Source organism: Prenolepis imparis, unplaced genomic scaffold (genome assembly GCF_030444845.1).
Source record: "Prenolepis imparis isolate NDT839.2.m4 unplaced genomic scaffold, iyPreImpa1.0 SCAF_3, whole genome shotgun sequence".
Taxonomy (NCBI): Eukaryota; Metazoa; Arthropoda; class Insecta; order Hymenoptera; family Formicidae; genus Prenolepis; species Prenolepis imparis.
Window position 1 is genome coordinate 17,024,405 of NW_028141161.1, and position 18,572 is coordinate 17,042,976.

At 33.7% G+C, this 18,572-nt stretch overlaps 1 protein-coding gene across 8 annotated transcripts in view; it reads left to right on the forward strand.

The window, feature by feature from the left end:
* The window catches only part of Machr-b (muscarinic acetylcholine receptor), a 44,938-nt gene extending 28,272 nt beyond the window's left edge, over positions 1 to 16,666 (forward strand). For all 8 annotated transcript variants that reach the window (XM_083032959.1, XM_083032955.1, XM_083032958.1 and 5 more), the window contains 3 exons: positions 11,112 to 11,320; positions 11,585 to 11,779; positions 12,574 to 16,666. In XM_083032959.1, the coding sequence (XP_082889085.1) occupies positions 11,112 to 11,320; positions 11,585 to 11,779; positions 12,574 to 14,867 (2,698 nt within the window). In that variant the 3' untranslated portion in view covers positions 14,868 to 16,666. The remainder of the gene's footprint in view (positions 1 to 11,111; positions 11,321 to 11,584; positions 11,780 to 12,573) is intronic.
* Positions 16,667 to 18,572: the final 1,906 nt, after the last annotated feature.

An 18,572-nucleotide genomic window follows, 5' to 3' on the forward strand; every position in this document is an offset into this window, starting at 1 on the left:
GATTCAAAGAAAGTATTATCGTATTTGAACAGGCAAACGATATAATTAAAGTAAAATATTTTGCTAAAATGGTCAATGTTATAATAAAAATAAGTTAAATAATATATATATATATATAATATGTAAATAATATGTAAATAATGTGTATTTGAGGGAGCAATAATATCGGTATTAGAGAGCAAATAATCATAAAGTCGGCTAACAAAATCTGCGTGAAAAATTTGGCAAAAATACAAAGAGAGAAAAGTCGCTTTTGAAACAACACAGTCGATAAAATGCAGTCGCTGCATTCGATATTCGCGTCTTTAGCGCGACAACGTTACATGTTAAAATGGGAGCAGAGCCATTAAATGGATCGACTGTTGCATCCAATACGAGGCGGCTACTATTGTTTCGTTTAACTACGTGAATGACACTCTGCAAAAGCGCGAATGGTAGCGTTACCGTCTAGCTAGGTGATGCATGCGATTAGCACAGCGCTATTATAATGCGGCGATCAATTGTCATATTATTTTCTGCTTGCTGAGGAATTCTCGTTATATCTATTCTGCGACTATTCTCGCTGGTTGGATCTCTCGTTTATCACATATCTATTTTTATTTCAATTCTATATTTTATATAATCTGAAATCTATAGAAGTGCAATATTAGAACACAAGAGATATATGTATACACATTTTTTTTATTTTACAAAACTAACTTTTTTATTCTCTCTCCTTTTCTTATATAAAATCTTTTCTCGGTGTATTAAATTTTAATTAGAAAGAAGTTTTCTTTTCGCTATTACTTGTTGGCACTTTTGGATTAAGATGTATACGAGTTTAAGTTTAACTCTGTAATTGTATAATAATAAGATAAAAATGTTTAGTTTAACTGACTTAACAATATAAATTGTAAAATTGCGTGCATTGCTTTAATTGTTTTATAAGGTCGTTCTCTCGCATATTTCCACTTTCCGAGTTGTTATGCCAACATGCAACGAAATTATCTCTGTCGTTCTCTGGTTTTGTGTACCAGAATCGACGCACGATTGTAGCGCATATGCAGAGAAAAAATAAAATAGACCGAGCAACGGGAACGACGCTGGGGTACATTGTGATGACACACGGTGAATATTGATTCTCGAATTTTCATTGCTCTGTTGAAGAGAATCGAGAGAAAAGTGCATCCTCCATGCTGCAGCGACGCATTTGATTTTTATATCGCGTAAATTCTCACTCTTCCTAGCGAATCGATGTATGTACAGCATCCCAAATCATGAGATATATTTAATTTATCTACAAATTCTCTTACGGTTATATAAGCGATGTCAGTCCCCGGAAAATGTACAGGAGATAGCAATCTTTGCGCATAATGCTCAACGTTTCAAAACGGATTGTGAAATGATGTTATTCGTTCTCAATTTTTTTAAAACGATGTATAAATATTTTTCACTCAAGATACTTGAGAGAAAATTGTTTATTTTTTTCGCAAATACATTGAAAGCTCATCTCGGCGCGAATTCATAAACACCCTGTACCATAATATCATGCACGATATTAGATATGTACAATATATGGTACACATCCGCGGAATGTAATAGGAAATCGATAGCATGTCCGACCTGTGTGAAAAACTGTGTATGTGTCTTCAAAGGTAACCTTTTATAATATTTTTAGAGATAGGGATATACACTCGCCAATATATTTAGTCGAGTCTGTTGAGCAAACAATCGATGAAGGACAGAGATTGTATTTTAATATGAAGAAAACGATTAATCATGCATATAAATTGCATGCATAATTTTCGCTAAGATAACTTGTGAATTTTTATATCTATGACGCATTAGAAGTGTATATAAATGGAACGAGTACCTTTATAGCATTCAATATTAGAATATTAAAAAGATAAAGCATAAAAAAAGTATCAGATTTAACGTGAGTATTAATAGAGTTATTATTTTAGCTATTACATTTAATATTATACAATAGTACTGACATCTAAAATAGTTTCGCGTTATAAAATTGTGAGGTTTTTTCAAGTATTAAAGAGCAGACTAATAAACTTTACACAAGTTGTTAATATTTTTTATAGTCGACTCAATTTAATTTTTCTCCATCAGTCCGAATATGAAAGCTAGATAAGAAAGTAATGCGCATAATAATTTTAATTATTTTAGATACTTGATTTATATTACAACATAAAATATCTATCGAAAAGCCATTTTATTTCATTGTTATCATTTATATATAGAAAATCAAATGAGTTTGTCGAACAAAAAATGCATTATAGTGCTCATTTCTCATTAATTCAATTAGAGTATTCCATCTTTTCCTCGAATTTATCGCTCGAATGTGGCATCGAAATTTCTCACAAAATTATATCTAGGCGTGGTTTTTTCATTGTGCCTACAGTTAATTAGTATGGAGTAATTAATAATTTCATATCTTGTAGATTTTTATGACAAATATTATATATAAAATAATATGTATGTGTTCGAAATTAGATATAGTTTTGATTTGTAATACATTGTTCTTAAACTTAATGCACAGATAGTGAGCTAGCGCATAGCAAAAGAACACAGGTATTTAATTACAATAATTATATAAAACAATAGAAGCATTATTCGCATTTTAGACTTCCAATGTTTCTGATTAGACTTTAATCGTGTCAGTCAAAGAAACGTCTCTTTTATCGATATGAAATTAAATATAACTTGAGCTAGATATATAATATTATGAACACAATAAATATTTTGCGATTATTTTGCACACAGAGGCCAATTCTGTCTCCCATCGACCTTATCAATCACACTGAAGAGCCGAAAATGTTGAAAATGTCGAATGCATGTTCGGCCTGATGTCACTTGATTTTTTCATGTACTTCAGGCTGACCATTTCTCCTCTCATCATGTTCCGAAAATGTACATCGTGTCAACGATGATGTATTAACTCGCCCCTACAAGTTCAGGTTATCACATTTCTGCAGATCTCATCGAGATAGAAGCATATTTCTTTTTGTATATCATATTAAAAAAATCAGATCATTCGTTATCTAAAGATAATATATTCAAAAGCAAAAATTCTATTCATTAGCAGAAAATTTTAAAATAACAGATATATAAATTAATGATATAAAATAATCTCAAAATAGTCATTATACTTTAGCACGCTATTAAAAGTTTTTATATTGCTCTTATATTGAAAATATAAAGTTCTTTTAAAAATATTGGAAATATATTAAAATATAATTTAAATACACTATCTAACATATTTCTTTTCTATTTTTATGCTAAAAATAAATTTAATATAAAGTGCAATATGTGCAAAATTGTCGTCAATGTCATTGAGTACATTTTTTATTAGTTTTTAATCTTTATTTTAGTTTTGATTCTTCTATCTATGTGCATACAGAATAACTATCTATCTAATATTATCATATGAAATATTCTTTTGCACATACAACTTCGCAGAAGTTTTACATTTCTAAGAATCTTAGATGATAATATATAATTTTATTTATATTTGTCATTTTGATAGAATTTTGCATAAAATTTCAAAGTAAAAATTATATATTGCAGGTGTAGTAAACACTTAAGGTATAGAACAATCTATATAAAATCTGGTGTTAAAGGTGATTTGAAAATTCTGATAATACATACTAACGATGACGTACAGTCGAACGCACCTGCAATTTCCAACTGAAAGGACGAGACTAGGTTGGGTGACGTGTAATTGGTGGAAATTGATATACGTTCTCTTGTTCGTCGCGTTGGACTCTCGCGCGTGTAGTTTCGCGACACGGAACACTTCATCTTGGCTGTGTAATATCGCTCGTCAGGAAAATCATTATATTCATCGATTGTGCTTTGTATCGCAATGAAATGAGTCTAAAAGATTAATTTATTATATTCACGAGCATTTTTGTAATTTTTTATAAGAGAAAGGAAAAGCTTTCATAAGAGAGGGAGGGAGGGAGAAATATCTATAGAATATAAATGTTCTCAAAATGACAAACAATAAAAGTAATTAACATTGATAAGCTCATATGTCATAAGCTTTTATTAAGTATAAATAAAATATGCAATATTTCATTTAATTTATAATTAAAATAACCACGTAACAATTATACGTTATTCTATATGGAATATATAACATCCATTTTAATTAAAAAAACATTTTTACGGTCGATACATTTATAATTTTTATGTAAAATAATTAAAAATAATAAATAAATTAAAAATAATAAAAATAATTGCGACAATGGAAATATTTTTATACATTCTAAAAGTTCGGTAAATACTTTCTACAAGTCCGGTTTTTTTCATTTTGATCTATTTCTGCATATATGTGTTGGCTCTCATGTCGTCATATCGCAATCAAAATATACAAAAGCGCGATTAATATGTCCGTTCAACTATCATATCGAGATTCATAAGAGATGAACTCAGATATATTTCTCGTTCAATCCAGATGCACTGTTTTCGAAAACTGGTCCAAGGTCATGCCTGCTTAAATCTACAGCCTTCTGATGTCTTTTACTGATCTAACGCTTGATCTCTACATCAGTTTTAGACCGCCGTCATCCACATTTTACAGGCCCCGGTAGTTCATAATACTACCCTATTAAAGTTCTTATCAGAATCCTATTATGTAGATAATAGCGTCCTTTGTTTATCTAGCTGGTGTAAAACGATATTTATCAAGAAAAGAGCCGATTATAAACTACCAGCATTTCCGAAGATAAACTACCCCCTTGAAAATCAGCAATATATCTTTTCGTATCATTATTATTAGAGATAAAATGAAATTCACACATGCAAATCAAAATCAAAGTATCAAAATAAATATTAATATTAAAAGTAATATGTACGATATAATATTACGATTGTTGAAAAATTTTATATTTTGGTCTATTCACAATCTGTGGCGTTGCACAGGTCCGGCATTGCTGCGATAGAGTTGCATAAGTATGATGCCATTGGCATGTCGTCATCGATGTAACTGCCGCAGGGATTGCGATTTGCTTTCGAGCGCCGTTGGGTCGGGTTATCCGGGTGGTTTCAGTGTCACGCCGAGGGCGATCGCGTACGTCAGCGAGAGTTATTAAATAGGTTCGTTCAATTCCCTCCGGGCGATCGAGATTCTCCCTTCTCAGTCTGCTACATCACCGCAGCAACGCTATCATCCCACGGCGCGCCGTAACATATTCCGCTGATATTTATGGAGCCGCGTTAGTCCTCCGCCCTAAAGTGTAAATCCGATTTGATCGCTACCCCGTATTAAGCTCCCGCAAGCGATAATCCCCTTGACGATAATCACGTAGCACCACGAAGTGTGAAGCGTTCTTTGTTTTGTATTAGATGCCATAAGATGCTATGAAATGCTTTTATTTTGCAAAAATATTATGTATTTGATACAAATAAATGTTAATTACAAATAAATGTTTTGACGAAGAAAATGAGACATATATAAATGGCTCTTATTAATAATAATTTTTTTTAAATAAGAAAAAAATTTTTTTAAATGTATTCTATAAAATCTTGGTATGAGTACTTATCCAGATTTGAATTTTTATTATTCCGTATAATGCATTGTATCAAATCCAGATATTACAAACTTTTTTAGATACTTTTGTAAAGTTAGAAATAATCTGGCGACTCATGAAAATCTGTTCCTCTTTACCGCTACAAGGTGTAATTTCGGGAAAGCTGTGCCCAAGTTTCGCTACTTCAATCTGCGAACTTACATGCTGTATCTCCGATTACTACAAAATGAAAATAGCAAACAAGGGCAAAATAGAAATAGAAAGTTCATATGAGAAAGAATATTATGATATTATCTTTGTCTTTGCGGAGAATTACATTACATTACACATAAAATATTTTACATATATACAGCCTCTATTCTTTTTTGTGTCTTTTATAATCTTATATTTTTTTGTCTTTTATAATATTTTTTGAGATACGTAATAATATGAATAACAATTCGAAAAAATATCTTTTAGTAAAAGAATTATATATAAAGATCGTAGTTTTTTAAAAATAAAAGAGACAATTGTTTTTCGAGAGAAAAAGATAAAAATGTGCTACAATAAAATAGCATCCTTTTTGGATGCATTTTATGATTTTTTTTTATACCGAACATAAGATAACTCTTTATTCATGCCAACATCTGTTTGCTTTCTTCAAAATCGATTTTGAGTTACTTCGGCTTTGAAGAGGATATACAGGAGAATTTGAAGGAAACCATGTCACTTGAAGATGCACCGTTGAGAAGGAACGATGCTAGCTGTCCCGATATCAGCCTGCAGCTATGGGTTACGTATTTTGTGTCTGGCAAGGAAAGTGGGAGCCTTTTGAAAGGTTCTATTCAGCAACTCGGTCAGAAAATAAAAATAAGGTCTCCCCGGAGGGGATTGCCAATGTACTGCGAAGAAAGCATACAAGCGTGACATTACAAATCGGGATGTTCTTATCAATTCTAAGAGTAAATATTTAGAGTTTTATTTAAAATTTTTTAATTGAGTAATATATAATTCGTTATATTTAGTCGTATGTTTTCTTGAATCTCTCAAATTGTTTAGCAGAGAACCTGTCATCAATTATACATTTCTATTTACTTCGACTTGACAAGAGCAACGAGTCTGGCTTCGTTCATTGAACCGAGTTTCTTTCTTGTCAGTATTTACAACGCTGTAACGATGCCGACCGGGTACTTGTTGCCGTCGTACGCCGTCATTCCGTATTCCTGCTTCACCATATTCTTCCTCGCAATTTTTCCCCGCTTACAACGCGGTCCAACTTTTTATTCACTCCTCTCTTTCAGTCGCCCTCTCAGCCTTTCTCCCTCCAGCGGCCCTTCCATCCGTCCGTATGATCATGCCATTCCACGGCGATGATCCTCTGCTCACCAGGGCTTATATAGCTTCCACCCCTTTTGCCACCCTCTCTCGGCACATATACACCGACGAAATGCGCTCGCGTACCTTAAAAGGGACGTGCACACAACACTACCACTGAACGTTATTGCGCCACGGTGTTAACGAATGTCCACGCGATTCGATACACCGATTCCGTGTCCATTCGACTGGCAAGATATTGGCGTGTAGCTGGTACTTACGGGTTGACAAGTCGCGTTCAACAAATGTGACCGGGACAATCGATCATATGGATAAAAAAGAGTAAATTTCTTGTTTTTATGCTACTTAAATATGAATAAAAAATTTCAGAATGTGTTTGCTTATATATGCTCGAAATGAAAGCCTTTGTTTCTACATATATAAGTAAGGGATTATAAAAAAATTTATATATATACATATATAATCTTTCATAATTCCTTAATTATAGAAATAAAAGCTTCAACTTCGAGGATAAGAAAACATTCTGAAACTTTATATATGTTTTATTTATGTTATATATATATAAAACATGTATAAACAATAAGAGAATTGTATATTTTAATTTCGTAAAAGTTTTTGAAACTTTAGAGATAACTACAAATTATTTAAATAAAAATATCCTATTGTTTTGTAAATCTGTGAAGGTTTCAAATTCTTTAACATAGGACAATCAAATCTTAATCGGCAATATAGATTTTATATTTATTGTTTGTACTGTTTTTTTTTCTATTCTTAAAATTTTAATCTATAACAATCCATAAATTCTAGGTAAATTAACAAATTTTTCTTAAGGAGAATTTATTGGAAATATATTATATGTGAATGAGAAATTTTTAAAACAATATCAGATACATAATATTGTCTGCTTGACGTGTGGTAGATATTTTTAGCATTACTAGAGTAGAGCTTTATGCGTGAAGCTTCAGAAGGGATATTTTTCCGACGAGCTGATTTTTCCTCGTATATCTTATGATACACTTGCATGTATCTCATTTTGACGCTCAACATAACGCCCTTTGCCTTCTTTTTTTTGCTTCTTTTTTCTTTCTTTCTCTTTCTCTCTTTCTTTTGTGATAAAAAGATTTTCTAAAATGTTGATACTCCATGCTTACGCAAATGATAGGAAGTAGCTGCTGTAGTTTGCGTCATTTAATTTATAATAGATCGAGTTAGCATGTTGTAGTTAGAAAGGGATGTAAAAATATCGAGTTACAAGTTTTTTCACTATGTCATCCAATTGAAGCTGGCAAATCAGTTTGTAATCTTATTTCAGGAAAAAATAAGTACATTTTTATTTAAAATTGTTAAATAATTAAAGAGACGTATTTTTCGCAAAATAAAGAACTTAATTGCACATCTGTGATATATTGCGCAATATACTATAATATATAGAAATAACAATTCATATTTAAATAAAAATTATACAAAAGCAAACATTAAATAAATTTTTAAAAATATAGTTAAAATTCTTAATTCTTAATTAAATACTAATTTTTGAAAATTAATTAAACACAAATGAATAACATTAATGTTTTTTATAAATCTTTTCTCTTCCATATGTAATTATTTCATATCATGACAGAAAATATCTATTACGATATGTTGTGACAGCGAACTTTTATTTTCGTGCAAAGATTTCACTTACTGTTATTTTAAAATTTAAAACATTACTATTCTCGATTCTTTTTATAAACGGAACGGCTGAATTTTCAGATAATTACAGGTGGTCGGTTCTTTTTTCATGGACGGTTTCACAATAGCTTCGTAAAATAGAAGTACAGCAATAACGAGGACAAGTATTTACGAATGATTTCACGGTAGGTCTACACAAGAGGGATGCTCACGAATAACGAGGACAAGTATTTACTCTGGGGAGCATTGAAACAAAGGATCTCATACCACATTCTTTATTCTCGCGGTTTTCTTAGATACTTACGTTGGGGACCTGCCGTCGCAATAACGTTAGCGTGAGATTCATCAATTTGTAAAATTTTCTGGAAGTGGAATTGACGTATGATGGAAATAGAGAGCTACTCTCTTGCAAGTTTTAATATATGTATATAGAAATAAAAATATTTAGACTTATATAAAACTGAAAAATTGTACAATGTATAGACAATATTAATGAAACAAATATTTAGTTTTCATAAATGACAAAGCACAATTTTAATTTTTGTCTGCTATCTATTTTAGCTTTGAAATATATTATTCAACTTTGTTCAAATTTGCAGTTTTCGTAGAAATCTTCTTTCTTTTTAGCTAAGCAAAATAGAATTAGCATCCTACGCAAATTTAATGCTAATAATAATGTTGAATTAAAAATAAATTACAAAAATTCATTAGAAAATTACTTTGTACATTTATAGATAAATTTACGATAATTCTATAAATTCTATTATGTAATAATATATCATACAGATGGAAATATGTTCAGGTCGAAATATTTTGTTCGGATCATGGATTACATACAAACATAAAAAATATTACCCGTGCATTGTGTCAAACGTATTCTATAGTTATATAATGCTTGTCGACGTTTAGAATGCAGAGAATTTCTTTGACGTTGAAGAAAGTATGAGAATCACGCGGGTCATATATTTAAACGACTTTATTCCTCGCGAGAATTCCAGCTCAGTCGAACTTCAGACGCGAAATAATCTATGACTCGTGTTCTCTACTGTGAAACGACCTGCTAAGCTAGCCTTGGAGTTCTCATTCAACCTTACAACAGTATGACATAGAGAGTTGGCAAGTATTCGGAACTACATTGGTAGCTTATGCATGGAGTGTTTGCATTATTTTACATTCAGGAATTAGATTGAATTTCTATTTTTATGATATACATATATACAGATATATGAAATATCATCAGGTTGATGAATGTTATATTGTCAAGTTTGTAACAGAGCTGCAAAATAGAATTTTATTTCATATCAATATTAAATGTTAAATATTAATTGCCTTGTTTTGCACTAAAGAGTCGTATTGATTAAATATTTATACACTTGCTATATGCTTTTTTGTGATGTTTTTTTCTTTTATATTTCAAATATTTAAATTGAAAAAAATCTGTAATACCATATTATATGTTATACATATATAGAATATATATATTAAGAATTCACAAAGCAATTAATTATATTAAAATGTTATAAATAAAATTGACGAAAGAGGAATAATGATAAAATTATAAATATGAAAATATGTAGAATCTAAAATCATCGTAAAAGATGGTTATTCTTTAACAAGCAATTGAAACAGTTTTAATGTGAATACATTTTTACATATTTCTTTGATGTGCAAAAGAATAAACAAAGATATCTTAAAACTAAGAAAACAAAAATGTATAAAGAAGCTTTTATATTGTTTGTCAATAAAGTTTACTATCTTTTAATTTACTTTTTTTCAAGGATTTTGATTTATCAGAAAAAAAATACGTGGTGGAGAATGATTAAAGAAAAGGGTGTGAATATCGCTTTGAGGTGGTGATACCGACAAAAACAGTTTGATAGCTCCAATTCAAAGTAAATCTTTGTTACAAATTAAAAAAAAGGAGACTGTCGCGCGCAATTTCAAACTATTGGGCTTCCGATCGATTGCTTGAATGATTTAAAAACAGGTTTGCCCTCTTTAAGGCATATTCTCTCGCTTTTTGCCTACCGGCGATGAGACTGGCTGCGCGGGGGTTGAATGTGGTTCCATTCATGCTTATTTCAAGCTCATTGTGCGCCTGGTGTATTCAGCCTTTGATTCGCTTCTCGTGTTACTACTGTAGCGTCGGAGAGTATAGGACCGTGTATGTCGCGCTGTGTAGAGAATCAGGAAATACCGGTGTCATATTTTCTTCGATGGTAACAACAAACATGCAGCTACGACGAAGGAATAGGAACATTGCGATTCATCGAACTATCGAACTTCTCTTTATGCGTAAAACGTGTGAATTTACACGTGTGAATAGAAATAGCCGTATCGATAAATGAAATTATTCCACACTTTCCTCTTGATCTGTAATTACGTAAATGCTTGATACTTTATTTGGTCATATATCGTTATTTATTTTTATAAAAGCTGCGATATTCGTTTTTGATTTTATACTAATAATAATAACTGACGAAAGAATTTTACTATTGTAAAGAATTTGTCGTTCAGTCTTCTATGTCTGTACTGATACATTCAACATTTTATTTTTCGTGTAATTGATGATAAAAAATCCTCATTGTTCACATTTTTTAGGAAACTGAAGAGACAACGGGAGCGTCTATGTCGGTACGTGTACAACCAGATTTTGACAGCAGAATGTACTCAGTTAAATAGAACATGGCCTGACCCGGATGACCCGCGCTGGAACAGTGGTGAATACGCGGAACTTCTGCCCGACTGGTTCCCGACAAACGCGACGAATGCCTCGGCTTTCGGAAATGCAACGACTTCGTCGACGTTGGGTAATGTAATTGAGATTAAGTTACGCATCATGCGACTTGCAAAGGATGTATTATAAGTTATGTAGGGAAAATTCACACACACAAAAACATTTTCTTTTACGACAGCGTAACAAGTTTTTCCAAATATATTGAAATTTTTATGCAAATACGTTCATTAACGCTACACCGTTTTATTATAGACGTACCATATTAATATATCATACATTAATTAATTAACGATTCATATGCTGTTCTCTGATAAAAAACTTTACATGTATCAAATAGATGAATCTCTGACGCCCGTTTTGCCACCATTCACGCTCTGGCAGACGGTTCTGATTGCTATCTGTCTGGCAATATGCATACTACTAACCATTGGCGGCAATATCCTCGTTCTTCTGGCATTCATCGTAGATAGAGCCATCAGACAACCGAGTAATTATTTCATCGCGTCATTAGCTGCCACTGATATGCTTATCGGTAAGTTCTACGGTACTTTCGTATTTCATTTTCCTCTCCCCTTGCAGTAAATGTTACGTCGTTCTATAGAACCGATATCGTATCTGAATATATTCTGTGAAGATATCTAAATTATACGGAAAGTTATGTATATCAAGAGCGAATATCTTTATAAATATCTTTAAAAAAATAAAAATATATGCATTATTTTTACAAAAGAAATAAAGTGTTCTTGCAAATTGATACATAAATAAATGTAAATTTTTAAGAAGCATTATTTAATATAATTAATAATTTCGTAATTTTTGGAATAACAATAATTAGTTTCTTGAAATGGTAATTTCCAAAAGCTGCGTTGAAGTTGATATTATTCATAAACCCGTATGATAATATCTAATAATTTCTTTTATACCTTATATGACTCTCACGAAAATTGTATTGCAATATCATTTATTATGAAAAATATATAATTTATGTTGCTGTAAATATATATTTCTATATCAAAATTTTTTCGTTCAAAATTGATTTCATTCCAATTGCGATAATAAATATGTATGAATCGCTATTTACATACGAATAGGCTCTTTGCATTTCAATTTGTATTCTTTGATATTTAATACAATATTCGTGATTGTTCGACTTTCTAATGCAAATCCTTTAATCATGAGCGGAACGCCCGTATATTCATCACGATGAGAATCATAGAGATGTAATTTCGTTATCGCGAGACCTCTGTTCGGATGCAGAATACGCGTAATCAGATACACGCAGCAACAGGAAGCAACTATATAGGTAACGACGTAATTGTTGTACAGGCACCGTGTCGATGCCATTCTACACAGTCTACGTGCTGATGGGATATTGGAATCTGGGACCTCTTCTCTGCGATCTATGGCTGTCAGTGGATTATACAGTATGTCTAGTGTCTCAGTATACCGTTCTGCTAATCACGATCGATCGATTCTGCTCGGTAAAGATAGCCGCGCAGTATCGCAGCTGGCGGACAAAGCAGCGCGTGATCTGGATGGTAACCATTACCTGGATCATACCGGCGCTATTGTTTTTCATAAGCATCTTCGGCTGGGAGCATTTCATCGGTTACAGAGATCTGAACCCGGGCCAATGCGCCGTACAGTTCCTCAAGGATCCGGTGTTCAACACGGCGCTGATAATTGGATATTATTGGACAACACTGATCGTTCTGTTCATTCTTTACGGCGGCATATACAAGACCGCTTACGACATGCAGAAGAAGAGCGAGGCTAAGCAGCGCAAGATGCAGTCGATGGTCGCGCTGAGCGCCGGCGCAATGTCCGGTATGGCCGGTCGTGCCGCCGGTATAGGTATTTCCAAAACTCAGAGCACGTTGTTGAGTCAGGACAAGCCAAAGATCGGTGTCACATTGGTGGACGATGGTGCTACCGGTGCAGACGCGACGGCTACGCAAAAAACGATCGCGAAGACAGCCGACGCCGTCAGAGGGGCGCCGGATGCTGCAAATAAGAATATCACCGCGAGCATCACGGTGACGGAAACCGAGAAATCCGAACGCTCCAGCAGCCCCGCGTTTGATTCCGACGAGGAGAGCACCGCCGGCAACGCTCAGCAACTCAACACCATCAGAAAACGAACTTCATTGGCGGGCTTGGTAGCTCAATCCGGCGCTCTTCAGGTTTTCGCCTCCAACGGACGTCTGAACGGCATCGTGCCGGTCAAGGTCGAACTGAGTGTGCCAACGACGAGAAGATTGTTGCCGACGAGTCCTACGCGCGACGTGGCGACGCAGAAAGCTCAAACACTGCCCAAGATACAGGAGCTCAGTCTCCTGGACACTGACAATCCTGCCGAGCCCGACAAGTCCAGCAGCCGTACGCTAACGCCCGAGCAATCCTTGAAATCGAACGATGCCGATGGCAATGAACAATCGATTCCCTCGCTCGAGGCAACGCCGCCCGCTCAACTTAAACGCGCGTCGATCAATAGCGTTCAACAGAACATCATACCGCCGCCTACGCAGTTCCAGAGCAGTCCGCCCGTGTCGGACAGCCCGACGACGTCCTCGTCAACCGACAGGCCCAGGTCGTTGATCGTACGTTCCCACGGTCAAGGCACATACGATATTCTTACCGGTCTCGACGGTGGTGATTTACGATACATGGACGAGAGTTCCATCATTCTGCCCAGTCCCTCTTACGAGAGTCCACCGTCTTCCTTCTCTTGCAGTTTGGCGAATCCGTTATCGACGGCACCTCCGTCGCCTATCCTGGGCAACGCCGTGCCAGCCGGCGCGAGCACTAGTTTATTGCAAACTGCTCTTATCAGAGCAACGGCGCAGCAAGCTGGTACCTGTCAACTAGTGCAGATCTCGCAAAGCAAACAGCATCATCAACCAACGATGTCGAATGCATCGAGTCAAACGCATCCGCCGCGCGTGTTCATCACACATCAGACCAATGTCGCGTCGCAGACATCACCTACCGTCAGCAAGGTACACACGGAGGTCTCCGTCAATACCGGCAAGACGAAACGTCAACCCGTTACAACGGTGGTCACAACGGCCGTGGCTGTCCCGCTGGATTCGTCCAATAGCCCGACGGATCGATTCTCGGATCAGCCTACCAAAGGGAGCAGTACTCTACCACAAAACTCGTCGTCCAGCAGCATAATGCCGACGGTCTCGGCTACAAACAGTCAGGAAACAAAGGTACAATCCAAGAAGAAAAAGGAGACCACGTCGGACACGGACCAAAGCGGCTCTAGACGGGACTTTGTTAAATCCATCGGGAAACGATTGAAGGCCAAAACGCAGAAGAAAGATCTCACAATAGGTCGGCAAAAATCACGAACGGAGAACAGGGCGCGCAAGGCCTTTCGTACGATTTCCTTCATCCTGGGCGCGTTTGTCGCTTGCTGGACCCCTTATCACGTACTAGCGCTGGTGGAAGGATTCTGCGCAAATCCACCGTGCACGAACGAGCATCTCTTCATGTTCTCATATTTTCTGTGTTACGCCAATAGTCCTATGAATCCATTCTGCTATGCTTTGGCGAATCAGCAGTTTAAGAAAACCTTCACCAGGATACTGAAAGGCGATCTGCATATGACGTAAGGCACCGCGAACCGTACGAGAATACTCTCGATAATGTAGCTAATTGTAGACAACCACGGACTCTTTACAGAGAAGATGGCCTTCCATACTTGATACCGAATTATATTCACACGTCTGTAAAACTGTGTGCTGAACTCCGGACAATAATAAAACGAGAATAAAATGTTAAGACTCGCCGGCGAAGTCAGATGTTACCCGCTTTTTGTACATAATCGTATCGTTAGCGCGCACGAGTCGATCAAAAATCATACTCGTATGTATTGTATATATGCTGTACACATGTATGAATATATTTGTTAATGTGCGTAATGTCTAATGTGCTGAGAATGTGCGCGTAGATGTATATGTACAAGTAGTATTAAGGAAAATTATATGTGTACCATGATAATAAAAAAAACGTTGCTAAATCGAATGCATTCCTAATACTTGCGATTCAAACGGAATAACGATCCGTATGCTAATATAATATCATAAAGAGAGCTTGCGAAATTTAACGCTACGTAGGACGCACGTTAATTAAAATAATATAATGAAATTAATAGTAAAAATTTTAGTCGTAGAATCGAACGAAAATATCGTTCGTTACGAAAGACGAAAAGTGAAGATATTAAATATATAAAATATTATTCGACTATATATCATATGAATTCCACCGTTTTAAATAGAGAATCTCTTCTCGGTACAATTAATTTCGCGCGCTACGTTATATATTAACTTCCGCCTCAAATATTTCACGTGTTATTTGGCATGTTACATTTGTTTGTGTGTGTGTGTGTGTGTATTCACGAACAACGTATCAGCTCGAGGTAGCTCGCCTCGTAGAAGTACCGGGCAATTGACGATTTTCTTATGGCTCTCGATCATAGATCGGAATATACACTGCCTTTTGAGATGGCCTAATGCGTAGGCCTTTTCTCTTCGAATTTTGTGACACTTGGTACACTTCACAAACGAGCTTCCATCGATGTCTGATTAATGTTTTGCGACGCGACGTTATACTCGCATCTGTCGTGATGATGTAGAAAATATTTTGTCTTAATGGATTTTTTTTAAATTGATTATTTAGCTAATATGTTGGCCAATTATTTGAACAATTAATATTCTTTATTATTTTATTATATATATTTTATAAGTTATTTTATAAGTTATTATATAAATATATATAATAATAATAATATAAAGTATTATTATTATATATGTTTAAATTATAATTTAATTAAGTAATTTATTATGCAGATGTGAACAATTAATGAAATACTAGCAGAATGAATTACTGAATTAATGAATTACTAGCAGATTATGATTATAGCTTGCGTCATGAGCTTTGCTTCAAGATCTTTAAAAACAATGTTTTTATCTTTTTTTATTCCAAGCGCATGTGTATCTCGCGATTATTGCAAATTATTAAAAAATGGAAATTAAAAAGTTATACCAATTAATTCTTTTAATATCTATATACCTCGTTAAATTAATAAAATTTGTACAGTAACATTACTTTTTTATGTTATTTTTCTATTGCGATACGAATGAGTAAAAAATATAGTCACATATACACATGCAAAACTTTAGAAAATCAAAATTATAACTTCTGTTAATTAATAGAAACGAAATATATAAAAAAATGTATATGATATATATTAAAAGTAGCTGCAATGTGTGCTTGTAAAAGTTATAAACAGTTGAACAGTATAAATTAAGTCTAAGTTTTACATATTGTGTCAGATTGCAAAAATTAACAATTGAGAAAGTATACTTTTTCAATACTGACGTATTTGATTAGATTAATAATATCATTGAATTAATAAAATATGATTTAACTACATCGACGTTATTGATTCAACAGTATTTTTTTCTCAGTGTAAGTGTTAATTAATTCACATTTTTACATTTATATTACATTTTTACAAAAGTTCAGTTATTACAGCAAATAAATGATTAATTGTCGTTTCATCATCTTTATTACTAATTAATTAGTTTGATAGTAAAGTGCACTTATATATCACTAAAATCTATGTGCAATATTTATTACATTAAATTACTATGACTATCAATCAAACTTTAATGTCGAAAATTTTTAAACAAATAAATGACATTTTCTTCATCCAATTACTTTTTCATCTTCATATCAGTGTACATTTTGAAAAAAAGGACAATATATTCAATTGGATATATAATTGATATATCTTAAAGATAGCTTTCAATTAGTCGTTGTTTAAATAAAAGTCTGACAACATGTATTGTCAGTCTAAATAATTTAAACTCTAGAACTATGAGACTCTTGTTATATATGCTAAAACCGAATAGAAGAGATACTTAATTAAATATCACGTTGACTTTGTGCTCGTGTCGATCTTTGAGAAATGCGTTATTTTCTTGTATTCCTATTTCTGTGTTTCATCTAAATCGAAAACGCGTCCAATAAACCAATATAGTTTTTAGTTGTCGATTGATTGGAAATAATTTTCACAGATGATTTTTTTTATTATATTACAAACTCTATTCTATAGTTTTTTTTTTACTTTTATATAATTTCATACGCGCATGCAATATTATTTCGCTCGTCATTAATATTTCTGCTGCAGCATCTTATCGTTAAAAGTTGCGCATGTTCTTCCATAAAAAGTACAGAGTGTCCCAAAGTAATGAGATTTTATATTTACATTGCACAAAGTCTGACACTTTGGTATCGCCACGGGGACATTTTGGCACTTTGGATATCTTCCGAAATTCACTGCCAATAGTGAGAGTTACTATGTTTTCTCATTATGCAAATATATCTATCATATTTACAAATATATATGATAGATATTGAAATCATTTTAACATCAAAATGACAAACCTATAATCAAAATATCTTATTCATCCGCGAGAATATTAATAGGGCATCTCAATCTAATTTAATTATGCCCCGACATATAAATTATTTATTCGCGTAAGATACATTTTGTGTAAATTAGCAATATGTTTGCATTATGTTTTTCATTAAAAAATGTTTTTGTATGCTCATTGCTACACTCATATGTCACTCTTAATTTTGCAACACATGATGATACGTGCAAAGAATAGGATAATACGCGAGTGAAATTTCTTGCAAAAGAAAGACCGTTAATATGATAATAATTAATCCCGAAAAAAATTATTTCGCGGTACGTCTTTGCTATTTTAGAGCGCAATTGTTGGCGCTATTACGATTAGTAATAGAATGTAACGTAAATAATTATTATGGTGCATGCGTGTGCGTGTATGTATTTTGTCACTAAAAAGATCAACTTGTATCGAAATATTTCTGAACGCTGGATTCTTCGATGCGATGATATAAATGATATGTCGCCGTTTAAAGGCTTAAGTCCAAAGATCAGCTTAACTAGTCGAGAAGGAATAAACCATACGTCGCAGCTACATATAGTAAATTTTTCTTATGATATGTAGATCTTAATTGAAATAAATGATAAGTGTGCGGGCACAAATAACGGTGCGCTTATTGTACAGAGATAACAGACTTTGTAGAAAAATAAAAAAAATTAAGTTAATATATAAGCGAACGCTGTATTGTGTGTAGCGTGTATACATATATACGTAGCGTGATGATGAGTAGACAGTAAAGGCTGTAGCGCTAAAAAGAGAAGGAAGACCGGTAGACGGTGCAATATCTAGCGAAGAAATATAATTAGCTCTAGGCATTAGCACGATTAAAAGAAGCGCAAG